Source organism: Hippocampus zosterae, chromosome 9 (genome assembly GCF_025434085.1).
Source record: "Hippocampus zosterae strain Florida chromosome 9, ASM2543408v3, whole genome shotgun sequence".
Taxonomy (NCBI): domain Eukaryota; kingdom Metazoa; phylum Chordata; class Actinopteri; order Syngnathiformes; family Syngnathidae; genus Hippocampus; species Hippocampus zosterae.
The window spans coordinates 23365764-23388784 of NC_067459.1; the positions used below are offsets into that span (position 1 = coordinate 23365764).

Consider the following 23021-nt stretch of genomic DNA (forward strand, 5'->3'; position numbering starts at 1 on the left):
ACTGAAATGCTCTCACACTCAAAATAAACTCTCACACTCTCGACTGCAACAATCGCATTCACACAGCCTTACGAACTACTGAAATTCTGTCAATGCTAATTTTTCTCACACACTACTGAAACACTCACCCCCCCCCCCCCCACACACACACACAGGCACACACAGGCACAAGTTTTATTTTGAAGTCTGGGTCGTTATGTAGTCATGACTGCGTCCTGATGGCTTGACGTTGCGCATCCCGGTGGAGGGAGGTGTTTGTTGTAGAGAGAAGTTGTGGGGGTGTACAGGAGGGGCGGAAAAACGACTGACTAAACAGTTAGTCAATATATTAGTCTGCCATAATTAAATTTAGTAAGTCAAGACTAACAGATTACTGTTACACAGAACAAAATAGAATAGAGTAGAATAGAATAGTATGACTTTATTTTTTTATTGTCATTGTACATTGTGTGTGTGTGTGAGTGTGTGTGTGTGTGTTTGGCTGAGTCATCCCCTGGCAACAAGCGAGTCACTACCCAATGTCGCCATAGCAACCATTTTAGATGTGCTGAATCATTGGGACCAGCCAAATCCCAGTCTGGTTTCCATGGAAACGGGAATAATGGAATGTTTTTGTTTTTTTTGTGTAGATTGGATCCCTCTTTCCTTATACACTCATTTGACACATTTATCTTATGTGTTCTGTTGGATTATTGTTATTTTCTGTTAAATGTTCTGTAAAACAGTTCTGTTACCGATGCAACGATTGTGAAAGCACTATATGAATAAAGATGCATTGTAATGTATTTTATTGCATCATATTAGGCACGCAATGCACATGCAATACAGTACAAACCAAGGTTCCCTCGGTTCGGTTGTAATGAACGTTCAAGTTCAATACGTTTGCACTGAATCTTCAACCGGTGCTTGTTTTTAAAACATTTATTGAGTTTCAGGTTAGTGGAACTCTTATGTTTAATACATTTTAATCAAATAGTTTTTGGGACTTTTTTACTTTTCCTATACAGTATTTTAACGCCGTGTGAGAGTAACGACTGCATTTGTTCTACCTTGTACAACAGTGACATCTGGTGGCCTGAGACAACACCACTTAATGAAAACGAATTGCTTGCTCCTGTTTTTCCACTTAGAAAAAGTTTATTTTTAGAAATATTTTATTTTACCATTTAAACCAATCAATTAGCAATTTACTAAATTATATAATTGTCTTTGAAAAATATGCAGTGTAATGCAGTCATGTAGAAACAAACGAGTTTCACATCAACTGAAGCGTTTTTTTTTGTTAAGAATTTTTCAGTCTGCCAAATAATCACAAACAATCGCCCTAACAATGAATGGTATCTTCCAAAACCTGTAAGTTGGGTTGAACTAAACAGATAGGGAATAGGTAGGTTTGCACAGAAGTGCCTTTAATATATACAATTTGATTGGATACAAACATCATGTGGAGTACAAGCATCATCTTGTGCATATTGAAGTAGACAACAATCTAAATGTAATCATTTCGTTATTGATTGCATGAGATTGAAAGGCACCACTGGCTTGTCTGAAACAAGCCAATTCAGTGTCCGAGTTCGCAAAACTATACATACAAGTTGACTAAAGTTCAACACAAACATCATTTGAGACAGGATGATCAGTTCATTTCAAATATAGTACAAGCATAAATGTGTTTTGCTTTTGCATGTTTGGCCAATAAATCAAATATTGTTGTCGCATAGTGGAACGGCCCCAAAAAAGTGGTCCAATTTGGAGTGCAAACAACAGGAAATTTTGTCAAATCGTACAAAAAGTTTGAAAGGATTTAAAATACACAAGTTAAAATTTTGCTTTGCCGTCTTTTTTTTTTAATGACGCATGACAGCAAAGACTATTAAAATTGGACCTAAAACGTCACCAGCACATAAAAACAATTGCCTTTATATTATTTCAAATGGTTAAAACAAGTTTTGAAATGAGAACAACTTGACTAAATTTGCTTTTAAAAAGTAAAATAAATTAGCTTTTTTTTTTTGGTTGAATTTTTAGGTCAAGTAAGGTAACTTCAAACTGTTCCACTGTCCTTTTGTCCCCTGGTGTTGCCAATGATTAACTTTTAAGTAAATCATCATTGGGAAAAGTCTCCATTCTTTTCTTGCAGGGACATGGAGGGGTGAGGGGTGGGGAATAAAGTTATCAAGCGAGGTCCGAGGTCAGCGAGCAACCAAAATGAAGGATCCAGTGTTTGCATTTTTCCACCCAAGGTCTATTTTGTCTGCATACAAAGTTGCGGTGTCATTTTGGAAGCTGGTGAAGACCACGCGCTGTTTTCATGTTTTACACGTGAACAAACTTCAAGTTTAAACAAATGTTTAAAAAAAAATATGCAAAAAAAGTCCAAAACATACAATGTACACTTAAACTTGATTTAGAAGCGTTTTGTGTTTTTTTTTTTAAATATCACAAAAGGCAATATAAAAAAATTACAAATATAGGATTTTTACATTAAAATTCCAATGTTATTTATAAACTCTGCGTACTCATTCTGAATGTGGGGCATCCATTTTACGTTCAAGTGACCTCACTCATTAGCATATGCTCCAATTGTTTTTTGTTTTACACAAAGCAAGTGGAGAAAGTCAGACATGTATTTTTGAAGTAAAGAAAGTATGGCTGTGAAATAAAAGTAGGCCCGAGGGAAGGAAGAAAGGCATACAGTAGGTGCCGTGTGAACAGTGTCAGATGAACAAAACTGTCAAGAGTCATCACAGTGTATTGAATCATGACTTTGGTCATGGAATGAAGAATAGTTATATAGACACCGAATATATTCTTATCGAAAGAATGATCACAGAAATGGATATTAAAAAAAAAAAAAAGAAGGAACCCCAAGTTTCGTCTTGACTGACCTATTTTTGTTGTTTTGGTCATGTGACCGGGTTCTAGCAGCGTGATGCCCATCTACGGTTAGGATGAGGTTCTTAAAGTGGTAGACACACACCAGCTGGCAACTTTAGCTGCGCATTAAAAAAAATAAAAATTAAAAAAACCCACACCTATTATGCCGTTTCTGTGCTTTGCCGTCATTTCGAAACGTGAGTTGAGGAGCTTCATTTGGACAAAAGTTGTCCTTTGCTGCCATCTGGTAGCAACCAGACAATTAAAAAATATATATATATGAAATCCGTATCATGTAGAAGAAGGAACCATGGCGCAAACGGCAAAAAATTGCCATTAAGTGATGCGCCCAAACGAGTTCATGAACTCCCGCAGATGCCACACAATAGCAGCTAAGCGTTGCTCTTCCGTCAACCTAATTGTGCTCATGTGTTGACATAGCTGAGCTATTATTTAAAGGGCAAGTCAAGAGCACACTTTTCTTTCCGAGAACATGTCCTACGCTTTGCAGCCTCATCAGTCGAAGCGCGGCAAGGGGTGGGGGGGTGGGGATGGTCGGCCATTTTGCCATTTGATTTAGACTGAAAAAGACATCACAGTTGTTCAGTGCTCGGGTAACAACCAATCATGGCTCAGCTTCGGAAAACAGGTGAGCCGTGAAGGAATGGTAATGATAAAATTTTACAATGTCATGTAAACGACGGAGCAAAATTTAGGTACTAATATGCCACAGGTGGGCACCAAGGCACTACTTTTATGTCAGACATGGATTTGACCTAAGCACAAAAACAGCAAATAACAAAGGATTGGGTAGATGAATTTGAAAGTAGTGCATGGCAAATATTTTTTATCACATATTAGGATATGTAGGCCCAAGCTACGGCTCGAGGACGCCCGGTAAAACCACCGCTATGAAATGAAAGTTTTTTTTAAAAAAGCAGATTTTTTTTCTTTTAAAGTCCAATTGCACAATGACGAAGGAAGGCCGTTTGCACCTTCACTTCTCCAGCTATCGTAACACCTCTGCCTGCCTGTCCACCCACTTATCAGCCAGTTGGTCCGAGGACCCCGGCGCTCCCACGCCGTCGCCCCCCCTCTGTCCCTTGGCGATATCGCTGGCTATGGCCAGGGCGCCACCCTTCAGGAACCGCACAAAGTTCTCCCCTACCAGCGGCCCCATGGCGTACATGCCGGGCCCGTCGGCCGCCACCACGCGGTTGGTGAAGGGATCCACGTCGACGGGGTTCCTGCGGCAGGTGACGGCCTCATCCGGGCGCACCCCCAGAGGGCGGCCCTGCTCGGGCAGGAAGGACAAGTTGGGGTGGGCTCCGATCAGCACCAGCGCCTTGGATACTTGCACCACGCTACGCTGGCCCGAGTCCGACTGCAAGACGCATTTGCGGTCCGGCCGGAAAGAGACCACGCGGTGGCGCGGGAAGCTGAGGTAGCCGGAGTACGACGAGGAAGAGGAGGACAAGAAGTGTGGAGGCGAGGAAGACGAGTCCAGAGGAGACGCCGACTGGTGCTGCTGCTGCATCATCATTTGGTGAACCTGAAAAGAGACGCGCGTCAAAAATGTCAAGTGTCAAAAAGTTGTGGCTGAGAAAAGGCTGCAACATAATGCGCAATAACGGAAGGACTGCGAATATTTTCTAGATGATCCTTAGTTATTTATATTGTAAGAGATCCGCAAAAAAAAATAAAAGTGTACTTTTTCCCGTCAAATAAGAAAATGTGGAAAAAGTGAATGACGAGCTGAACACAACTGGGCTCGCCGTGTGTTCGTACCACATTGTACTGCAAACTTTTCGTAATAAAAACCCGCTGACCTTGTGGTACTCCGGATAGAGCATCTTGGGCAGCTGGTTGAAGATGAGCCCGGGGTCGGTGACGGCGCGGCGGAAGGCGTGGTAGACGGGCGTGTTGAGGTGGTGGGCCGCCAGCACGGCGTCGGCGGCCGTAAGTCCGGCGCCCACCACGAGCACCGGGTCCGACGACTCGTCCAGCTCGCCGCGGGAGATGGCGCCTTCCAGCTCCCAGAAGGAGTGGCACACGTAGGGCAGCGACTCGCCCTCCACGCCGAGCCGGGCGGGGATGTCGTGGGTGCCCGTCGCCAACACGACGTTGCGTGCCAGCAGGGAGAAGGGCACCTGCTCCACGGGAGAATCGTCTAGTGGAGGAAAGAAGACAATGAGCGGCGGATTTGCCAGACTATTAGCTTACCATGCTATTACCGATGCTAATATATGCTAAATTGCTAATGACGAATGTTGGTTCCCGATACAAACCAAAAGTTGTAAAAATATCACGGTTGAGGGTAAAGTATGAGCCTTAATGGAGACGTCTTCTTACTTTTTCTTTTCTGATTGATATAAAAATTATTTAGTAGATATAAACACATAACGGGGTAGGACTAGATACGTTTTTTTACTTCATCCTACTCCCTCGAACCCAATAACTGTGTTGAATGAAGACTGATTTCTTTCTTTTTACTTTTTTATCTACCTTATTTTCTGTCAAATTATTAATGTATATGTTTTATGTTCAATAAACAATAAACAAACAAACAAACAAACGAGGTGCCGACACTAAATACAACACTCATGCTAAATGCTAATCGCCATGCGGCTAGTAAATGTGATGAACGCAAAGTAGCAACTTTAGCTTAGCATATGACCATATTGATTTTATTGAAATGATTTCAACAGGACAAACCCCGCCTCCCCCCCCCCCTGACCCAACCGACAACTTTAATCAGCTGCCTAAAAGCCCGAAAACATCCGACTTGCGCACCTGACGAACGTAGCAGACAATCGTCGCCCCGATTATTGTCCCTACCTCCAAGCTCCTCGCCCTCTCGGCACTGCAGTCCTTTGATCCGCCAGCAGCCGCCGCGGGCGTCACGGTGATCTGCGGGCTGCCTGGTGACCGAGGTGACGGTGGTCCCGCAGGCAAAGTTGTCCTCTAGGGACATTTGGGACACATAGTGCTGGTAGTAGGAGGCGATCTCGGCCGGCGTGGCGCGGTCGTTGCGCACGTTTCTGGCGTTGGAAACAAAACACTTTTGGACTTAGAAGTCCTTCTTCCACTTTATAGATTGGATTCTTGTTTCAGTCGCGTTGGTTCTGGTCGTCTCCCTAATCCTGGTTTTGGTTTTCAATTTCCACCAGGATACATGCATACATTTTTTTTTTGCTATCAAGGCCACTTAAAAAAACAAATAAAAAATAAAATAAAAAACACCGGGCGGCCCGGTAGTCCAGTGGTTAGCACGTCGGCTTCACAGTGCAGAGGTACCGGGTTCGATTCCAGCTCCGGCCTCCCTGTGTGGAGTTTGCATGTTCTCCCCGGGCCTGCGTGGGTTTTCTCCGGGTGCTCCGGTTTCCTCCCACATTCCAAAAACATGCGTGGCAGGCTGATTGGACGCTCTAAATTGTCCCTAGGTGTGAGTGTGAGTGCGAATGGTTGTTCGTCTCTGTGTGCCCTGCGATTGGCTGGCAACCGATTTGGGGTGTCCCCCGCCTACTGCCCGGAGACAGCTGGGATAGGCTCCAGCACCCCCCGCGACCCCAGTGAGGATCAAGCGGCTCGGAAGATGAATGAATGAATGAATAAAAAACACCAATCCACCGATCTCGGTGCCGAGACCCAAAGAGCCAGCGTCAAAACGTACTTTACCTTCTCTTGTCTTTCATCCACTCCTTCAGTTTAAGTCCCGGCAGCTCCATCCAGTTAGCAAGGCTTAGCGTTAGCATGGAGCCCTCCATGGCCTGAAGGCACACAAATGACGATCAACCGTCTGGCGGCGCCGTCGGAAAGGACGGGTTTGCGGAAGCATGTGTGTGCGGCGCGACACCTACGTGCCAGGCTCCTCCCGGGGGCCCCTTCCCCAGCACCAAGTGCGGCACGGCTCTCTCCGGCTCGTAGCGCCACTCGAGCGGGGAGATGTGGTCCAGGCCGAAGTCGCTGTCGGGCAACAGCAGCGAGTCGAAGAGCACGGCCACCGGGTTGGACGAGCGCCCCTGCAGACCCTCGCACAGGTACTCCAAGTCCTGCTCCAGCAGGGGCAGGGCGGGCTGCTCGGCCAGTTTGCTGTGCAGCAACGGGTTGGGATGCGACGCGCCGGGCGACAGATAGGGGGTGTAGCCCGACAGCAGGTATGACAGACAGATCCCAGAGGGGCCGTTACCTGGGAAACGGGGATTAAGAAGAGCGGGTTTTTCGAATGTCACATGCTCTCAATATTTGTCACACTTCACGCAATCGACCTTTTCGTTCTTCCTCCCTGGAATCCGAAACCATTTTGCGTGGCGCCACGACATTGGGATATGCGCTTCAGAAACTAACCATTAACGGCACAACTTTCGTCTCGGTGTTTAAACATGAACGCAAAATGTCATCATCGATTCTTTTATTTTGATTTTTTTGCAGTGATGCATATTCTAAGCAGCCAAAATCGATTTTCAATTGATTTTCAGTGAATTGTGACATCCCCGCTTCCTGGAAACTTTTTAGTCCTGAGCCATGAATCGGCAAATTTGCACACATCGTACTTTGAACTTTGTGCTCGCATTGGATAGAAACCAACAATCACACACGGATCACAACAATAGAACTTTAAAAAAAAATAAAAATGTATACTTGCATACAAGTATACATTCGTGACGCATGTTATGAATCATTTTGAATATCGATAACTTCCTGTTTTGTATGGCCATACCTCAGCGCTATCATAATGTTTCTGTTTATCATCATTTTCAGGAACTTTTCCTGTCAAGTGGTGCCAAAGTGCCAGAAGGGAATATTCTTTGGCTTGCTTTATTTGACCCTTTACGGGTATTAACTTGCTGATCCCTCTTAATGATAATTACTTCTTTAAAAAAATGTTTTTTAACTTATTAAATCATTAGCCAAAAGGCCCCAAACATTTGCGGTCTTTAGTCGCTGGTTTTAAGAATGACACGAGTGGTTTTTTGGAATACAACAAGAAATTTACAGTTAAGATATGAATCCTATCATTTCTTTTTTTCCTATATAAGACATTGCGCGGTGGCCCGGTAGTCCAGTGGTTAGCACGTGGGCTTCACAGTGCAGAGGTACCGGGTTCGATTCCAGCTCCGGCCTCCCTGTGTGGAGTTTGCATGTTCTCCCCGGGCCTGCGTGGGTTTTCTCCGGGTGCTCCGGTTTCCTCCCACATTCCAAAAACAAGCGTGGCAGGCTGACTGGATGTTCTAAATTGTCCCTAGGTGTGAGTGTGAGTGCGAATGGTTGTTCGTCTATGTGTGCCCTGCGATTGGCTGGCAACCGATTCAGGGTGTCCCCCGCCTACTGCCCAGAGACAACTGGGATGGGCTCCAGCACCCCCCGCGACCCTAGTGAGGATCAAGCGGCTCGGAAGATGAATCAATGAAAGACATTGCGCACCCCCCGCCCCCCAACGACCCACAAATTAAATCAACAGAAACGCATTCGAGACATAACATAACATAATTTGAGATCTGCGGATTTTGGGGGTGTGGCTAAAATGTCATTACAAGACCTATCCTCATTTAAAAAACAAAAAACAAAAAAAAAAGGCATAGAGACATATCTCTGAAGTAAGAGGAAACTCTTTCGTCAAGGTGTCAAAACTCAAAAGTACACTGCGGCTTTGGATATCGGCCCGATTTCACCAGTATGTCTTCCGCTCGTGTGTGTCTAGATCGCGTTTGAGCACATGACATTCGGACAAACACCGAAAGCGGCGCTGTGCACCAAGTCCGCACGGCTAACGCAAAATAAGGCGTCACCAGCAGACGAGGTCTTTCAATCGGAAGCCGCATGTTCGGGAAGCTCCTGGTTATACGATTGACGTCTATAACAATTTTCGCAATTTTGGTGTTTGCAAAGGCAGAAATGTTGACTTGGTGTCATCTGTCGCGGTTTCGTGGCGCAATATTTGTTGGGGCGATTGGATCTGGTTAAACAATGCAAGCGTCGTCTACGGTCCGTCACGGCAACCGATTCGTTTTGCATGTGATGCGTGCGGTAAATGCGTACGCGCAAATGTGAGTGTGAGCGTGTTGCTCACCTACGATCACCACCGGCAGAATCTCTCCGGAGTCCGCTTCCTTGTCGTGAAGCTCCATGTTGTCGACTGAGGAGAAAGAACAAAGGCGCACGACTTGTAAGGACGCCTGCCTTGTTTTTGTTTTTTTGTTTTGGTCACATCATACCCATCACCTTTGTGATCTCGATTACAAACTAAAAATGTGCCCGCATGCAAATGTGCGCACGCACAAGTGCAGACACACACCTTCCTAACCCGGGGGAGAGGCGAGGCAAGTGAGTTCATGACTCCTGTCATCTGTCCACATATTTAAAACATGGCAACATGACTCCCGGAAACCAGAGACTTGTGCAACCGCGTGCGCATGCGGGCACACAAAAACACACGTCAGACTGCAAACAATGACAACCGAGGAGAGCCGACCAAAAGAGAGACGCGCCTTTGGTCATTTATTCAGATTGTCGCTTTGTTGCTCATTTGTTGGTCATGTGTTTCGAATTTTATTCAATGCTAACTGATACCCAGTCCTCTTGAATTCGATGTTTTTGCATTTTCTGCATTGCCAATTTGAAATAATGTCTCCTTTGTGAGTAAACAAAAGGAAAGTAAATAGTTTTTTAAAAATTCGATTAATCGATTAATCAATTAATCGACAAAATGAACAGGTTAATCGGGGATTAAAATGATCATCCATTGCTGCCCCATCTTATACATATATATATATTGCGCGTCGTCCCGCACGCGGTCTGTCCTTCCGTCTGTCCCTTTTCAAAACGTACCTAATTCACCGCGCCGCTGCGCGCCGCCACTGCGCCGCTCAGGCAGTGGCTCACTACGATCGCGCGGGCATCTTAGCAAAAAAATGTTGTCTACCCACAAGCATTGCAATAAAATTGTTAGTTATTTAGTAGAGCTAAACATCTCTTTATTTTCGCGATAAGCAATGAAGATGAACAAAAAGTTGAACCAAGCAACAACACTTTTGTGGGCCGAAGGCCCACCTTACCAGCCTTCCGCAGGAACTAGCTGATGAGCCGCCCGGAGGCCGGCGAACCAGCTAGTATTAAATAACTGGTTAATTATAATCAATAAAGAATTATCATGAGAACAAATTATTTTTTTAAAATATCTATTTTTCATTCAATCAAATGAGCCAACGCCCCCCCCCCCCTCACCCCCACCCCTCTTCCAAGCACACACATTTTTGCCCACTCCTCTACTAGGTCAACATAGCAGCTGCGAAGCACGTTGAAAACTACATTTAACTGCATGCTGGGAAATGTAGGCAGAGCCAGCAATTCTGCCGAGTCATGCTGACTTAGCCAGGCAAGATCATGGAATATGTGCACGTACTACACGTACGCACGCACGTGCACACACACACACACACACACACACACACACACACACGCACACACACACACACACGCGCACACACACACACAGGTCCAAGTGTCCTTGAGCATGATTGTGAACTCCTGGTCGGTCCTGATGTTGTGTTTGGTGTCAGTCGGCGAATTGAGGATTAGTTGTTGTTTAAATAGGACAAATAAAAGGCCAACCACTGCTTTGTAGAGCGAGAGAGTGCGAGAGAGCAAGAGAGAGAGAAAAAGTTGCACAAGTGTCTGGCACGGAGCCAAGTTGGAGTCCTGGCAGCCGAGGGTCCGCTAGAAGGAGCTCCTCTTGGCTGTCATCCAACATGGAGGCCTCCTCCTCCTCCTCGTCGGTTTATATAACAAGTCGGTTCCACCTGGACCCCGCTCAAAAACGTAGCTTGTGCGGAAATGACCGGGCCAAGCAGGGAAACAAAAGTCACTTTTCATGGGTTGGGAGGAGATGTGGAACATTCCACAATATGTTCGTTCCATGCCGTTTGCGTTCGACGTGGCCTTTTGGACATGCGCAGAACTTTGGCCGAGGAGGCTAAACTCCATTTTCACATCATCTTTTTTTTGTGATATTTTTACACGGCAAGCAATTTTCAATTTGTGCCACGCCGATTTTGTAAGGGTAGGAAATTTTACTTTAAGTAGCCTAGTCGTTTAAGTTTTCCTCATCAGAAATTTACAACAACCCTGTTTTGGGGAAGCCAGCAAAAATTCATGAGTTTTCACTTTTTTTCTTTTTTTTTTAATGGTTAACTTTCCAAGGCCTAACTTGTATGGGACACCAAAACACTGCAGCAATTACAGTAACTAGTGAGATAATTGTTAAATAATTCCCTCAAAACATCCATCATGGCATTTTTTTGCTTTTTGGCAGGTGAATCTTCAGTTTCAGTTTTATGACTCCCAAACGTACACTTCTGAGTCCTTATTGTTGGGATTGTAGTTGCGCCTTTGACAAAGTGCTTCCACTTTTTGAACTTTTCCAGGGCCACGCCTCCGCAGCATGACTCAGCTGGTTCCCGACTTGTTCGCCAAACCACAGCACCACAAGTGAAGTGATCACGAGCGTTAAGACGTTAACGGGCTAACCTCCTTCGCTCGCTCGTCAGTGGTGCTTCCTCCGTCGGCAGACGGTCAGACGGGAAACCAAATCGGAATTATCTGCCCATGAGGACATAAAGTAGCTGCTGGCGTGGCTTCTGTATTCAAAAACTAAGCACGGATTATTTTTTTCTTCACCGTGTCTGTCAGGTGATTTGTCTGTCATGATGCAAACTGACAGACCCTGTTTGGGTTTTTTTCCCCCTGTGTTAATCTTTGCAATGCAAATGACTTCTGAAGCCAGTCCTCTCGGCCATCATTTCCTTATTGCCACCGTTCTGTACATTTCCATCATTCCTAAAATGACAGTACAATTTGTCCGTGGGGATAATTTTCAACGGAACACATTTTTTTGGAACGGCTTTGTTTTCCCTTCGGAGACTATTGTGCCTGTTGACACCCTCAAGAGAAAGCAAGATTCAAATCAAAAAGATGATGAAATTGGAATTTTCAATTTGTTGCCGTAGGATCCAAATGGACTGAATGACGCCATACCAACTGCACTTGCAATCTAATCTAAAGTTATGCAAATTAGTAGCCACACTCCAACACTGATTAACTCACTGCCTGACTCACTGGCAAACTAACTAAATGAATAAATCGAGGATTAACTGATTTATTCACTGAGTAACAGGTTGGTTAATTGACTGACTGACTAACTAACTAACTAACACTGGTTCACTGATTGATTAGATTGCGCGACTGACAAACTAACGGACTAACTAAATGACTGACAAATTGCCAGACCCATTAACCAAATAAATGACTGACTGATTGCATTGCTAACTAACTGACTGACTGACGAACAAACAATTAAGAGACTGAGTGAAAAAGTACTTGAGAGAATCAAATAAAATATTGACTAATGGCTTCTGAGTAGCCAACGACATGCCTGACAAGCCAACATTTTTTCAACATGCGTTTTAATGTAATAGCTTGTTTTCATAATAGTAATTACTACTGAATGTAAAATGATACCGTAGCCAAAATAAACCTGCTGATTCAAGCATTCAGGATAGCATATTAAGTACAGTAGCATCGTGATCCGAGTTACATAATCATCATGACATGTACAGTACAATGCAAAGCTGTTTTTTCTCTTGTAAATTGCAACACGTCACGTGCACGGTGTGTGATACCGCGCAATGTTATTAAATTTTTTTATACATATTTTTTTGTAAAATAAATGGAGTATCTACTTCGTAAAGTGTGTTAGTAGGGTACAGAAAAAAAAGCCCACGAGCCGCTCGCTCACTCACTCACTCACTCACTCACTCACGCATGCGCAATACCAACATGGCCAGAAACCCCATTGTGGATTTCTTGCGCATGCGCAACTAACAAACGCCAAGCCAGCCATCATAGTCGCGATAACCACTCACCGGTATTTGTCGATCTCGGACTTTCTTCTACTTGTTCCACTACAAAGAAGCAAGGATGTTCGTCTTCTTGCCTCCCTCCCGGTCAGTCGCTTGTCTGCCGTCTCGTTGCTGGCCTTATTGAACGTGGACGAGAGGCGTGAAGGTGGCAGCTCGCCGCCGCACATTCCCACATTATATAGCACCATGAGCGGTCGTGGCGCTATCCAATCAGCGGCGACTTGGGACCGTGCCCCGCCCCCCATCCGTTGCTATGGTTAATGAAGATCGTCGATCATAAAGAAGAAGCTCCACCACATCGTAAAAGAAAGCGTAAAAAAAGCGAACATCTCTCTCTCTCTCTCTCTCTCTCTCTCTCTCTCTCTCTATATATATATATACACACTGTATACACACACACACATATACAGAGAGAGAGAAAAGCTTGAAGAAAAAAAACTCAAAAAATGTCACCCCAAACATACACACACACACACATATATATATATATAATATAATACAGTATAAAATTGGCGTGGGTCCAAGAGATACTGTATTTTGGTGGGTCATCTCATGGTAGACACCTCTACCAAGTCATACTGACTTCTCAAGCTGAATTTCCCCAAAATATCTTAAGACAAGTTGCACAGTAAAACGGCCCTAAAATAGCTTCTCTCTTATGATTATTTCCCGGTATTTGAAGTCCTTGGTTCTAGCAAGATTCTAATCAGATTAGTTCAAAATCTGTTTACTGTTTGGTGCTTTGTCTTACTGTTTATTGTGCATGCTAAATCGCTCCATGTACAGCACTTTGTATGCAGCGACGGCTGTTTGAAAGTGCTCTATAGATACTGTTGACTTGACTTGACTTGACAAAAAGTCGAACCCTCACCCATTAAATACCTCCACACCCCAATGCCGCTCCTTCCTACGGTGGGAATAAAGATCTTACATAAATAATCCTTTTATAAAAGGATCATTGTGACTGGCTGGAAATGATGACATCATTGTCGACTGCCGCCACACGTTCGGCGTGCACAGCAACCGATTTCACATTGTTTTTCTTCATTTCCTGTTGGTCCTTTTGCCATTTTCCCATGGCGCCTCGCGACGTGTCGCCATTTTTACTGTCGCTTTTGCAAGATTCCAGCTGATAGTTGGCAGTTAATTATTAAGGAGTCATCGTCTTGTGTTCTTCCACTGAAGGACCGCACTCATTTGCGGCATGGGCTTGATGAAATTTTTTATTCCTGGTCGTAAATTACAACATATGATAAAAATCATATCAATCAGAATTCCCAACCAGCTTCTGGTCGTGCCTTCTACAAGCTTGAATCTGAACTTGCAGACTTGAACAGTTTCAGGGACAGTGGTTACTAGAGTGGACACCTAGTAGACCAATGTCTCCCCTAGAGGCTTGTTCATCTTTCGGTGGGTGTTCGCCGAGGCACAGTAAATACTTGTGGGAGTGAGATTGAGCCTGCTCTCTCCGTTGCTTACGTAAGTAAGCCTTGTGTGAAAGTTGATGTGAAGTGAGGTGACAAATGAGAAAGAGGAGGCTTGTTTGGGCATTCTTGAGGGTCAAAGGTACAGTATGTCGGCGTCCCACCTGTCGTCACTCTTGATCCTCTCCAAACACGGCAGTCAACAGTGTTGCTAAGGGGAACTTGGCTTTCAAGTGGAACCATTTTGTCAGAAACATCCGCAAACGTAACGTTTCTGTGTCATGTTCCACTGAGCTGCTTTCCCTCGGAACGATTGGATGCCGCCCCGCGGACTCTTCCCCCAGATGTCTTTTGACATCTAGAGTCTGAAATATGCAGCGTGAAATCCGAGTGCGGCGGTTTTCCCGAGGACGTTGACTCCCCAGTGAAAGCGCTTCACCTCAATGTATAGCGACATGCAAATACCCAAGCTCCGAGCGCTTCATTTTACGCCTGGTACGGCATGAATAGCCTGCGAGTGACTGGCGACCTGCCTACAGATCTCTCAATGTGCCCTGGGATTGAAAAATCAATTGATTCTCTTTATCTTCCATGTCATTGACAATCCATAGTTTGCCATTTGAAATCGACCTGTCAATTGGGGGATGAGCGAGTACCAATACCAGATATCGATATCGGGCTGATATCGGACGTATTTTACATTTTTAATATGAAAAGAACGACAGATATTGGTACTCGGGACCACCGAGTACCCAAAGAGTACATACTTGTACTGGTATCGGTCTGAAAAAAAAAAGTGGTATCGAACATCCCGAATATCAATTCACTGTTTCTGTTCAGTGCAGTTAGTTTGTGCCCTGCGGTTGACTGGCAACCACTCACAGGTTTCTCGCCATCTACTCTGTGACTTACTGGCAAACAACTCCTTGTTTTTATACTCTATTTGCCTTATTGACTGCCAATCAATCCATAGGTTGTCCTTATATACTGTAAATCCAGTTGACGTTCCTTTTGACCGCCCGGCAACCGATCTCCAGCTTGCCCGCATGTGTCTGCTGTGAAAGTGGACAGTTGGCCTCCAGACAAAAATCTGTAGGTGATAATTCAAGTTGACGTGGACAAATTAGGCAAACACGGCTGTGTAAACTCACTCCCAGCCCATTCAAATGCATGACGGACCAATGCGATGTCATTGCGCCCAACAAAATGTCCTCCACCCCTTAATTTGTATAGCTCTGCTCACACTGTCACACACGCATGCATGCACACACACACGCACACAAACGCGTCTAGACATACTCACATCTTTGATCCTATGACCACTTACGCATTTGAACTCGTTGACCTACGTACTTGAAACGGTTTGCGTGTCACTTTTCCATCTGCTTTTTCTTTTCTTTTTTTTTCATTGGTATTCTACTTGATGAATATGTATACAGTTCTCATCTGTTTGCTTAAAAAAACGTGTATTTATAACAGATGGAATTATATGGTAAAATGAGTTTTATTTTTTTGGAGGGCAAATGTTTTTGTATTTAAAGTGGCTTTAAAGTTAGATAGACACAAAGAGAAATGTTTATTAACCCTGTCAAATTTCTATGATTAAAGGAAAAGAAATGCCAAAGGCCGAGGCTTCAAAATAGTGAAAAGTCAACCCGTTCCCTCCCCTCTCAATCACGACGGGCAGATCCGCCAAATGCGCTAAAACCACACCCCACTCAACGGTCAATCAAATACCTCTACGATGACCTAGAAAAAATATATATCCTGCCACTTCTTCACAGGTTTCCTCCACGGCGTGACAACGAGGCGCTCTAAGCAGCCAGGTCAGCGGAATATCTGAAACATTTTAATCTGACATTGTCTATTCAGTCCATCATTTGCCAAAATATAATGTATTTATCTTCATCCGTTTTACATAAAAATGCCCACCGACAGCACGTCAAGGTTGGACAAAGTGCACTGCAGCAGATTATTTACAAACTCAATTGAAGTCATAACAATGAACACGCCTAAGGGGAGGAATGGGGGGGGCCATCACGTGTTCGCGTTCCCTAAACATATCGGAGAAACTTTTCCACAGGAACAATGTCACCCACCACAGAGCGCCATTCAAGAATTTGTGGTCGTAAAAAAAAACCAACAACACGACCTTCCGGGAATGATAAGGGCCATAAACAATGTGCTACAGCTTTTGTTGACATCGTGTGACTATTGTTTTTTTTTCACACACACGCAGTGACCCGGATTGAACGATCATGTGATGTGTTGTACTCTTACCTCCTCAAAAAACGTCCTTCCTTCCGTCTTTGGTGTGGTTCATCCGATTTGCGGTGCAGGGTGATGACGTCATCACCTGTAAACAGCAGAGGGGGGAAAAATGAATTGAGTTTATTAAAGGTATGAAAAGGAAAACATACCGGAAAAAGTCCATCACAAAAAAAAACAAGGCGTTGCATTTGTGTACGTATATATGTTGAATTAATTTGTAAATTCCATGTTTTGAAATGTTTCAAGTGGCTTGTCAGCACGTCGCAAGGCATTGGCCTCGTATGGCGAATAAATGCAAAATGGATATAATTTAAAATGCGAACATAAAATACTCACTCAAACATAATGTCCGGAGCAGAAAAAAAATCGTTTAAAATATATACCAACCAAAAAAAAAAGGAACATCCCTATTTTCTTATGTATTCGTGAAATTGTATTATTTACAGGGGGAAATTACAGCATATATTAATAGTGAACATGGATAACCTACCGATATATATTTATGACTGAAAATTTATTATTAAATAATACATACCTACCCAGAGGGAAAAAAAGTACCAAAACATAACAGTACAGTTAATAACTCAATTTCTCTCACATAAAGTCAAATTCATTATAAGCTGGTTACGTGAAAACAAAATAAAAATACATGCTTATAGGTGGACAATATGTACTCAAACATAAAAAAAGTAATACAAAGCCATTATATCAACCAATAATTCATTATTTAAAAAAAATGTATACTGTACTTACCTATGATAAGAAAATATACTATACATTATATCATTACATCTAAACATAAGTGGCGTTCCACATGCTTGCGTATTACGCCCACATGAGCCTCTTAGATTGAGCGTCGAATGATGATTGTGCTAATAAAAGACTCGGCAGCTGCTGCGGAGGATTTACCAGCGCACGTCCGCACACGTACAAAAATAAATATACTTCAAATATACCCGAAGGCAACACAGCAATGACAGTGAAATATTTGAATTCACCTCAAAGTGTCATTTATTAAGTCAAGAGGAAATGTTTTCAAGGAGACACTGTTGGATAAATTGGACTTTTTAATATGTGACGTATATACAAATAGTCATTGGCATCATTGCCTTCTCAGCCATTCATTGTGAAATTAAACAACTACCGGTAAGTCTGTTTATTTAATTTAAAAAAAAGTCTGCAGGTGAACCATGATAATCAGTTACATTTTCTTAACGATGCCTTCTCACATCAAGTTTCTCTGTCTAAGCTCCTCCTCTCAGCAGCGTGTACACGGCGGTGACGGTGAGCACGGCGGCCGTGTACGCAAAGGCAGCATTGTACAGGGTGCTGCGACCAATCCGCTCCCCCAGCGTCCTCTGGGTGTCCTCCGCAGACCCAGGCGTCCAATCGGAACCCCGCCGGTGCCCGTTTTCCAGGAGCCTCCTTACGTGGGAGAGCTCGCCACGGACCCCGCCCAGGCTTTGCCGTAGCTCCGACACTTGGGGTAAAAGGGAGTCCAGGATTGGCGAGCGGTCAGCGGGGGGAGGACTGCTCCCCTCGGCGACGGCGGCCCCCCGGAGGGAGACCCTCAGGCTGTCGATGAGGGCCCCCAGCTCATCCTGCTGCAAGCGATGGTTGCCGGCTTGGACTTTGAGGGCTTCCTGCAGGCTTTCCGGACCCTTCTGGGCCTCCAGCAACAGACTCTTGAGCTCCTACAAAACACACACACACACACACACACACACACACACACACACACACACACACACACACGCGCAGACGCGCATAGATCATGAAAACTATACATGTGCAAGCTGAGCCCTTTTTGGGCGCGTCCTCACCTGTAGGCGCACGCGATTTACGTATGTGGAGCCCATGACGCCGATAAGGGCGCCCAGCACCGACCCGATGAGCGACCAGTTCTTGGTGCGCTCAGCCCGCGTCCGCTCCTTCTCGTGACTCTCGCGCACGGCGGCCGAGAAGGAGGCGAAGGTCTCGCGCTCGGCTGCCTCAGCGTGCCCGTGCGCCGCGCGCAGACGCCGCTCGTCCCGCAGCAGTTGGTGCTCCAAGGTGGCCAGCTCCAGGTAGGCGGAATCCTCCCGGGACACGCGCTCCAAGCGGGCTCGCGCCTCCTTCAGCCGAACGTGCACCGCCTCAAGGCTGACGTGGGCCTCGCGTACCAGCCCCCTCGACGCCATGAACGCCGCTTCTGCCTGCAACGTCACCCAGGACGGATTGGCCAAGTCATCGCCTTGCAAAATGTACAAATTAGAAGGGGTGTAGATCAAGGAAAAAAAAAACCCAAGAGTCTTAGCTTAAAGTTGGAAGTTTAAATTTGGAAAAAAATATGAATTTTTGGAATGAGAAAAATAATGACTTTGAATGACATGAAGCTTTGGAATATGTTGACATTGGTGGTGATTCAATGAATGAATGTAAAAAAAAGGAATCGCCTGTAGAATATTTTTTTGTGAAAAATGAGTATAAAGATTTTTTTGCTAATGTGTAAACATTTGAAATATTGACACGGTTATATTGACTGACAACCAACGCATATCTACTGACCTCTGTGACATTGGTCTGCGCTTGGCGGACCTCGTTGAGGCCGACAAACTCCTCGTACTTCCCCCACCAGCTGTTCATGGTGGCGGCGGCCATCAGGGCAGACTGCCGGCCCCACTGTTGCCCTAAGCGACCGGCATGCTGGACAAAAACAAATACATCTATTTATTTTAGTTATGATTAGAATTATTAGTATGACTATTATTATTCATGACTTGTTTTGGCACTCATAGCAATTTAAAAACGGATTACAGTGGTACCTTGACTTTCAAGCTTGATGACCAAATCAATTTTCAAACCCACTGAGGCCATTAATTCACACACACCGCCACCCCCCCCCCCAAAAAAAGAAACACAACTTTATTGATGTGTTAATGAAACAAAAATAAGACTGAATCTAACAATTAAATAAATAGTGATTAACAATGAAATAATTGCTTTGTATGATTTCTTTTTTTTATTAATCCGTTTCTTTTCCATCACCTAATACCTTTCTTCAAATCAGGAGATTATTTCAAATTGACAGAGCAGAAAGTTCACAAACATAAATCGAATAGGAGTCAGTTACTGGTTTGTGGTTTGGTCCATAACATCCGTTGGAGAACAGGCCCAAATATTGATCATTGCTTTCCAAGTAAAAGCAGATGTCAGGTTCTGAAGGATTTGACTTACCTGTAAGGCAGAGAGTGCTCGCTCCTTCAGGCCATCGGGACCGGCCAAGCGAGGGCCGCTGGGTGGTCTATGGGTACAGTAGGTCCGGACCACACACACCCGGACCGGCAGGGGCCCAAGCAGGAAGAGGCGGGACCAACAACCCGAGCCATGAAGTCTGTACCTGGCCCCATTAGCATGAATGAATTGACTTATATGTATTGTATTGTTGCATCATTTAATTAGAAAGTACCTCATCAAGAAGTGCAATATGCACAGAATCAGAGCTGCAATTTGTCCACAGCTGAAGAGATACCACCTGTAAATAATTGTTCAATTAAGGAATTTAGATTTGGACAACGATTTTACATCATGGGGAGCATCCGAACAAAATGCATCGACTCATTTAGGTTTTGTTTTGTTTCCTGGCAACGTTTTCTTGCTTCCTTCACTCAGAGAGTACGTTTTTATTCTTGTGTCCATACATTCTTCTTTTACTTGAACCTTTTCTTTTTCCTTGATTTACACCATCTCTGCTTCCTTTCTTCAGATCCATTTTAAACCTATTTTTCTGCTTGCCACCTTTCCTTCTTTAATTTCTTCAAAACTACCTTTTGCAACTTGTTTCCTACTTTCAACTTTTCGGTCTTCTTTCTTTCACTGCCTCTTAGAATTCTTTTTTTTCTCCTTCTGGACTCAAATGAGGTAAATAAAATTTGACGCTATTCTTTGTATTATTTATGTTCATTGAAGAAGCGCATGCCTACTTTTCCTTCACCCAGAATGCAATTCAATTACTGTTTAAAAACTTCTGGTTGGATGCACTCTACATTTCTTCGCCTATTACTTGAGAAAATATCAGCAATGACAAGAGTCTCATTTATCCATTCTTCTACTCGCAGGCAAACGGCCGCTTATGTCCTCTACCCATTTCCAATGGTAGCAACCTAGCATTTAGCATCGTGTCTGTATTTTGCTTTGTCATAACATATATGTATATAAAAACATATAGTATAAACAAAAACACATACCTGTATTCTTGTGTGTTTCAGATACAAACATGTCACTGCGATGCTATTTTTTGGCGTCCCGAAGTTGTCATTCCAATGTGAAAAGAGAGCTAACTTGACAACAACGAGTGACTTTTGATCAGGCAAATAACACTGCTTCTATTTCCGGGTTCAAAGTTTTCCTGGCTTGGGGGTCTTTACGGCGCGGCTTCTTCGCGACTGGATTTGCAGGCAGCACAACAGTATCATCCAAGCACACTACCCTTTTCCTCTTTTTGTTCTTATTAACGCCAAAAGATGTCTGGCAGGGAAGGTGAGACGTAGTTGTATATGTCTGAAAACGCGCGGTATCATAGTATATAAATATCACCGTTGCGTGACTATGTTTGGATTAGCTGGTTAGCTGTTGCTAAAGAGAGCAGCGCTAATAATGTAGATGGAGAAAAAAATATCGATATTTTTTAATTGTATATTTCAAGTCATGGTATTCATTTATTGAAGTAATGTTCATACCTCAGTCAACTGCATGCAGAGTCAAATGTGTTCCCCGTTGACAATAACACATTTACTTTCAGGAGGCAAAAAGAAACCACTGAAGTCTGCCAAAAAACAGACCAAGGAAATGGATGACGTAGGTTTCATTAACACATGACATTATATTGCATTTGTTATTTCGCAAATGCCAATGCACGCATGAGGTTCATTTGGTTAATTGGTACAGTCAAGCTGCACTTATTCGTTCCCTTGATATTTCAAATGTGTGTGCAGGATGACATTGCCTTCAAGCAGAAGCAGAAGGAGGAGCAGAAGGCCTTGGAGGCCTTGAAGGTCAAAGCTTCTGGCAAAGGACCTCTAGGTATTAACAGAAGTGCATTGCTTAACATGTAGATCTTGGACAAAATGCAATAGGGTTGCACTGGCTTGTTTAACAAGAGGCTTGGGCCGACAGAACGACAGGGTTAAAACGTTTTCTTCTTGACAGCAGCGTCTCTGTGACATCAGCCAAAAGGAGAGAGGTTGGTGGCATGTTTTTAGAGCGTTAACAGCAAGAGACCAATCAGGAGGAAAAGCATTCTTGCAACTTCGAAATATGGGCAAGATATTGGAGTGTTTGGGGAACTGTCATTTCCTTTCTTAAAAGAGACAGAGTTTAGGTAGTGACGTCAATTAACATTTTTCGTCTACTCGTGGCAGGGCTCGGCCTCTATCTCCATCAATAGCTTCCTTACTGTGCTATGTAGCTTTCCTCATGCACTGTCTTGTCTTTTTTTCTCCATCAGCTGGCACCGGCATCAAGAAGTCGGGCAAAAAGTGAAGCCTGCCGATAATTCCCTGCTAGGATTACCGTGACTGCAGCGTGTCTGGTTTGTTTTGCTCCGTTTTGAAGTGCCCCCCCCCCCCCCCCCTGACGGTTCACAGGCAGTGTTAACTGGAGTCTTTGTACAGCTTGTAACGCCAGGTTTCACACCGTGATATTTTTTTTGTCATAAACACCTGTCGTCAAACACTGACCAGCCATTTTCAAATCAAAGGTTGGTTGCTGTCAAAACTACGTACTTAAAATACAAGAATATAATCAAAAATGTGTTTGATTTTTTTTTCCAAGACCTTTTATTGTAAAGGAGGGAGAGACTAATAAAATTCTTTGAAATCGCCTCCACTTTGCTCTGTCTCTTATGTAGTTACAGTATATGATTGAAATCGGAAAGAGCACATTTGACAATAAAGTTGTACTTGACTTGACCTCATGGGCTGTGATTACTAAGTACCTAGAGCAGGGGTGTCCAAACTTTTTGCCAAGGGGGCCAGATTTTATGTGGTAAAATGTCGGGGGGCCGACCTTGGCTGACATTCTTTACATTGAACAACAATATTGTTCAACAAATTTTAGTAAGCCAGTCTGTTTCACATTTCCATTTTTATTTGAATTTCAACAATCTTAATTTCTTTTGGTTCATTTGAAACAGGAATTTGAAATATGATATATCAGTCAATATAAACACGGAGTGATGTCTTGTTAACTCGTGAGTGATGCCCTCTAGTGTCTAAATGCTATTACTCATTTAGTGAATGCTATTACTCATTTAGCCACTAGAGGGAAGCAGTACTCTATGAAACATCACTCACCAGTCTACGAGACCTCAGTCAATGCAACACGTTGTTCCATTGCGCCCAACCTGCGGGCCAGACGGCACTGATTTTATGACGGTGGCCGAGGGCCGGATGAAATTCGACCGCGGGCCGGATTTGGCCCGCGGGCCGGACTTTGGACATGCCTGACCTAGAGGGTGCATAATATCACCAAAAAGGTGTACGGTACATTGTGT

General features: G+C 44.0%; 3 protein-coding genes across 6 annotated transcripts; 1 reads left to right on the forward strand and 2 right to left on the reverse strand.

The window, feature by feature from the left end:
• Window positions 1–1388: 1388 nt before the first annotated feature.
• Window positions 1389–13037, reverse strand: osgn1 (oxidative stress induced growth inhibitor 1). 3 transcript variants are annotated; one of them, XR_007964144.1, is made up of 8 exons: window positions 9100–9341; window positions 8948–9013; window positions 6738–7066; window positions 6556–6647; window positions 5716–5918; window positions 4707–5047; window positions 3643–4429; window positions 1389–3486 (listed from the first exon to the last, which is right to left on the reverse strand). XR_007964144.1 is itself a non-coding variant. In XM_052076418.1 (7 exons), exons 2-7 carry the CDS (start codon window positions 9003–9005, stop codon window positions 3887–3889), a joined length of 1566 nt encoding a protein of 521 aa, XP_051932378.1. In that variant the 5' UTR covers window positions 9006–9013; window positions 12798–13037; the 3' UTR covers window positions 1389–3886. The 3 variants fall into 3 exon arrangements, 2 of the variants coding, with proteins under 2 accessions (XP_051932378.1, XP_051932377.1); XM_052076418.1 differs by lacking the exon at window positions 9100–9341 and adding an exon at window positions 12798–13037 and having other exon boundaries at window positions 1389–4429; XM_052076417.1 differs by having other exon boundaries at window positions 1389–4429.
• A 4501-nt stretch (window positions 13038–17538) lies between these two features.
• Window positions 17539–20872, reverse strand: ccdc51 (coiled-coil domain containing 51). 2 transcript variants are annotated; one of them, XM_052076430.1, is made up of 6 exons: window positions 20716–20872; window positions 19938–20003; window positions 19706–19868; window positions 19037–19174; window positions 18313–18684; window positions 17539–18183 (listed from the first exon to the last, which is right to left on the reverse strand). In XM_052076430.1, exons 2-6 carry the CDS (start codon window positions 19940–19942, stop codon window positions 17734–17736), a joined length of 1128 nt encoding a protein of 375 aa, XP_051932390.1. In that variant the 5' UTR covers window positions 19943–20003; window positions 20716–20872; the 3' UTR covers window positions 17539–17733. The 2 variants fall into 2 exon arrangements, with proteins under 2 accessions (XP_051932390.1, XP_051932391.1); XM_052076431.1 differs by lacking the exon at window positions 19938–20003 and having other exon boundaries at window positions 20716–20865.
• A 1-nt stretch (window position 20873) lies between these two features.
• tma7 (translation machinery associated 7 homolog) lies at window positions 20874–22347 on the forward strand. Its single transcript, XM_052076439.1, has 4 exons — window positions 20874–21007; window positions 21270–21325; window positions 21463–21550; window positions 21975–22347. Exons 1-4 carry the CDS (start codon window positions 20992–20994, stop codon window positions 22007–22009), a joined length of 195 nt encoding a protein of 64 aa, XP_051932399.1. The 5' UTR covers window positions 20874–20991; the 3' UTR covers window positions 22010–22347.
• Window positions 22348–23021: the final 674 nt, after the last annotated feature.

Excerpts from the sequence above, each read along its gene's own strand:
- tma7 (XM_052076439.1), top strand. Across the intron at positions 21,326-21,462 it reads AGACCAAGGAAATGGATGAC|GATGACATTGCCTTCAAGCA; the intron begins GTAGGTTTCATT and ends ATGTGTGTGCAG. Across the intron at positions 21,551-21,974 it reads TTCTGGCAAAGGACCTCTAG|CTGGCACCGGCATCAAGAAG; the intron begins GTATTAACAGAA and ends TTTCTCCATCAG.
- osgn1 (XM_052076417.1), bottom strand. The coding sequence starts at position 9,223 with ATGACAGGAGTCATGAACTCACTTGCCTCGCCTCTCCCCCGGGTTAGG. Across the intron at positions 5,048-5,715 it reads AGAGGGCGAGGAGCTTGGAG|ACGATTCTCCCGTGGAGCAG; the intron begins GTAGGGACAATA and ends TTCCTCCACTAG. Across the intron at positions 4,430-4,706 it reads TCTATCCGGAGTACCACAAG|GTTCACCAAATGATGATGCA; the intron begins GTCAGCGGGTTT and ends GTCTCTTTTCAG.
- ccdc51 (XM_052076430.1), bottom strand. Across the intron at positions 18,685-19,036 it reads CGCAGACCAATGTCACAGAG|GCAGAAGCGGCGTTCATGGC; the intron begins GTCAGTAGATAT and ends GTGACGTTGCAG. Across the intron at positions 18,184-18,312 it reads TAAATCGCGTGCGCCTACAG|GAGCTCAAGAGTCTGTTGCT; the intron begins GTGAGGACGCGC and ends TGTGTTTTGTAG.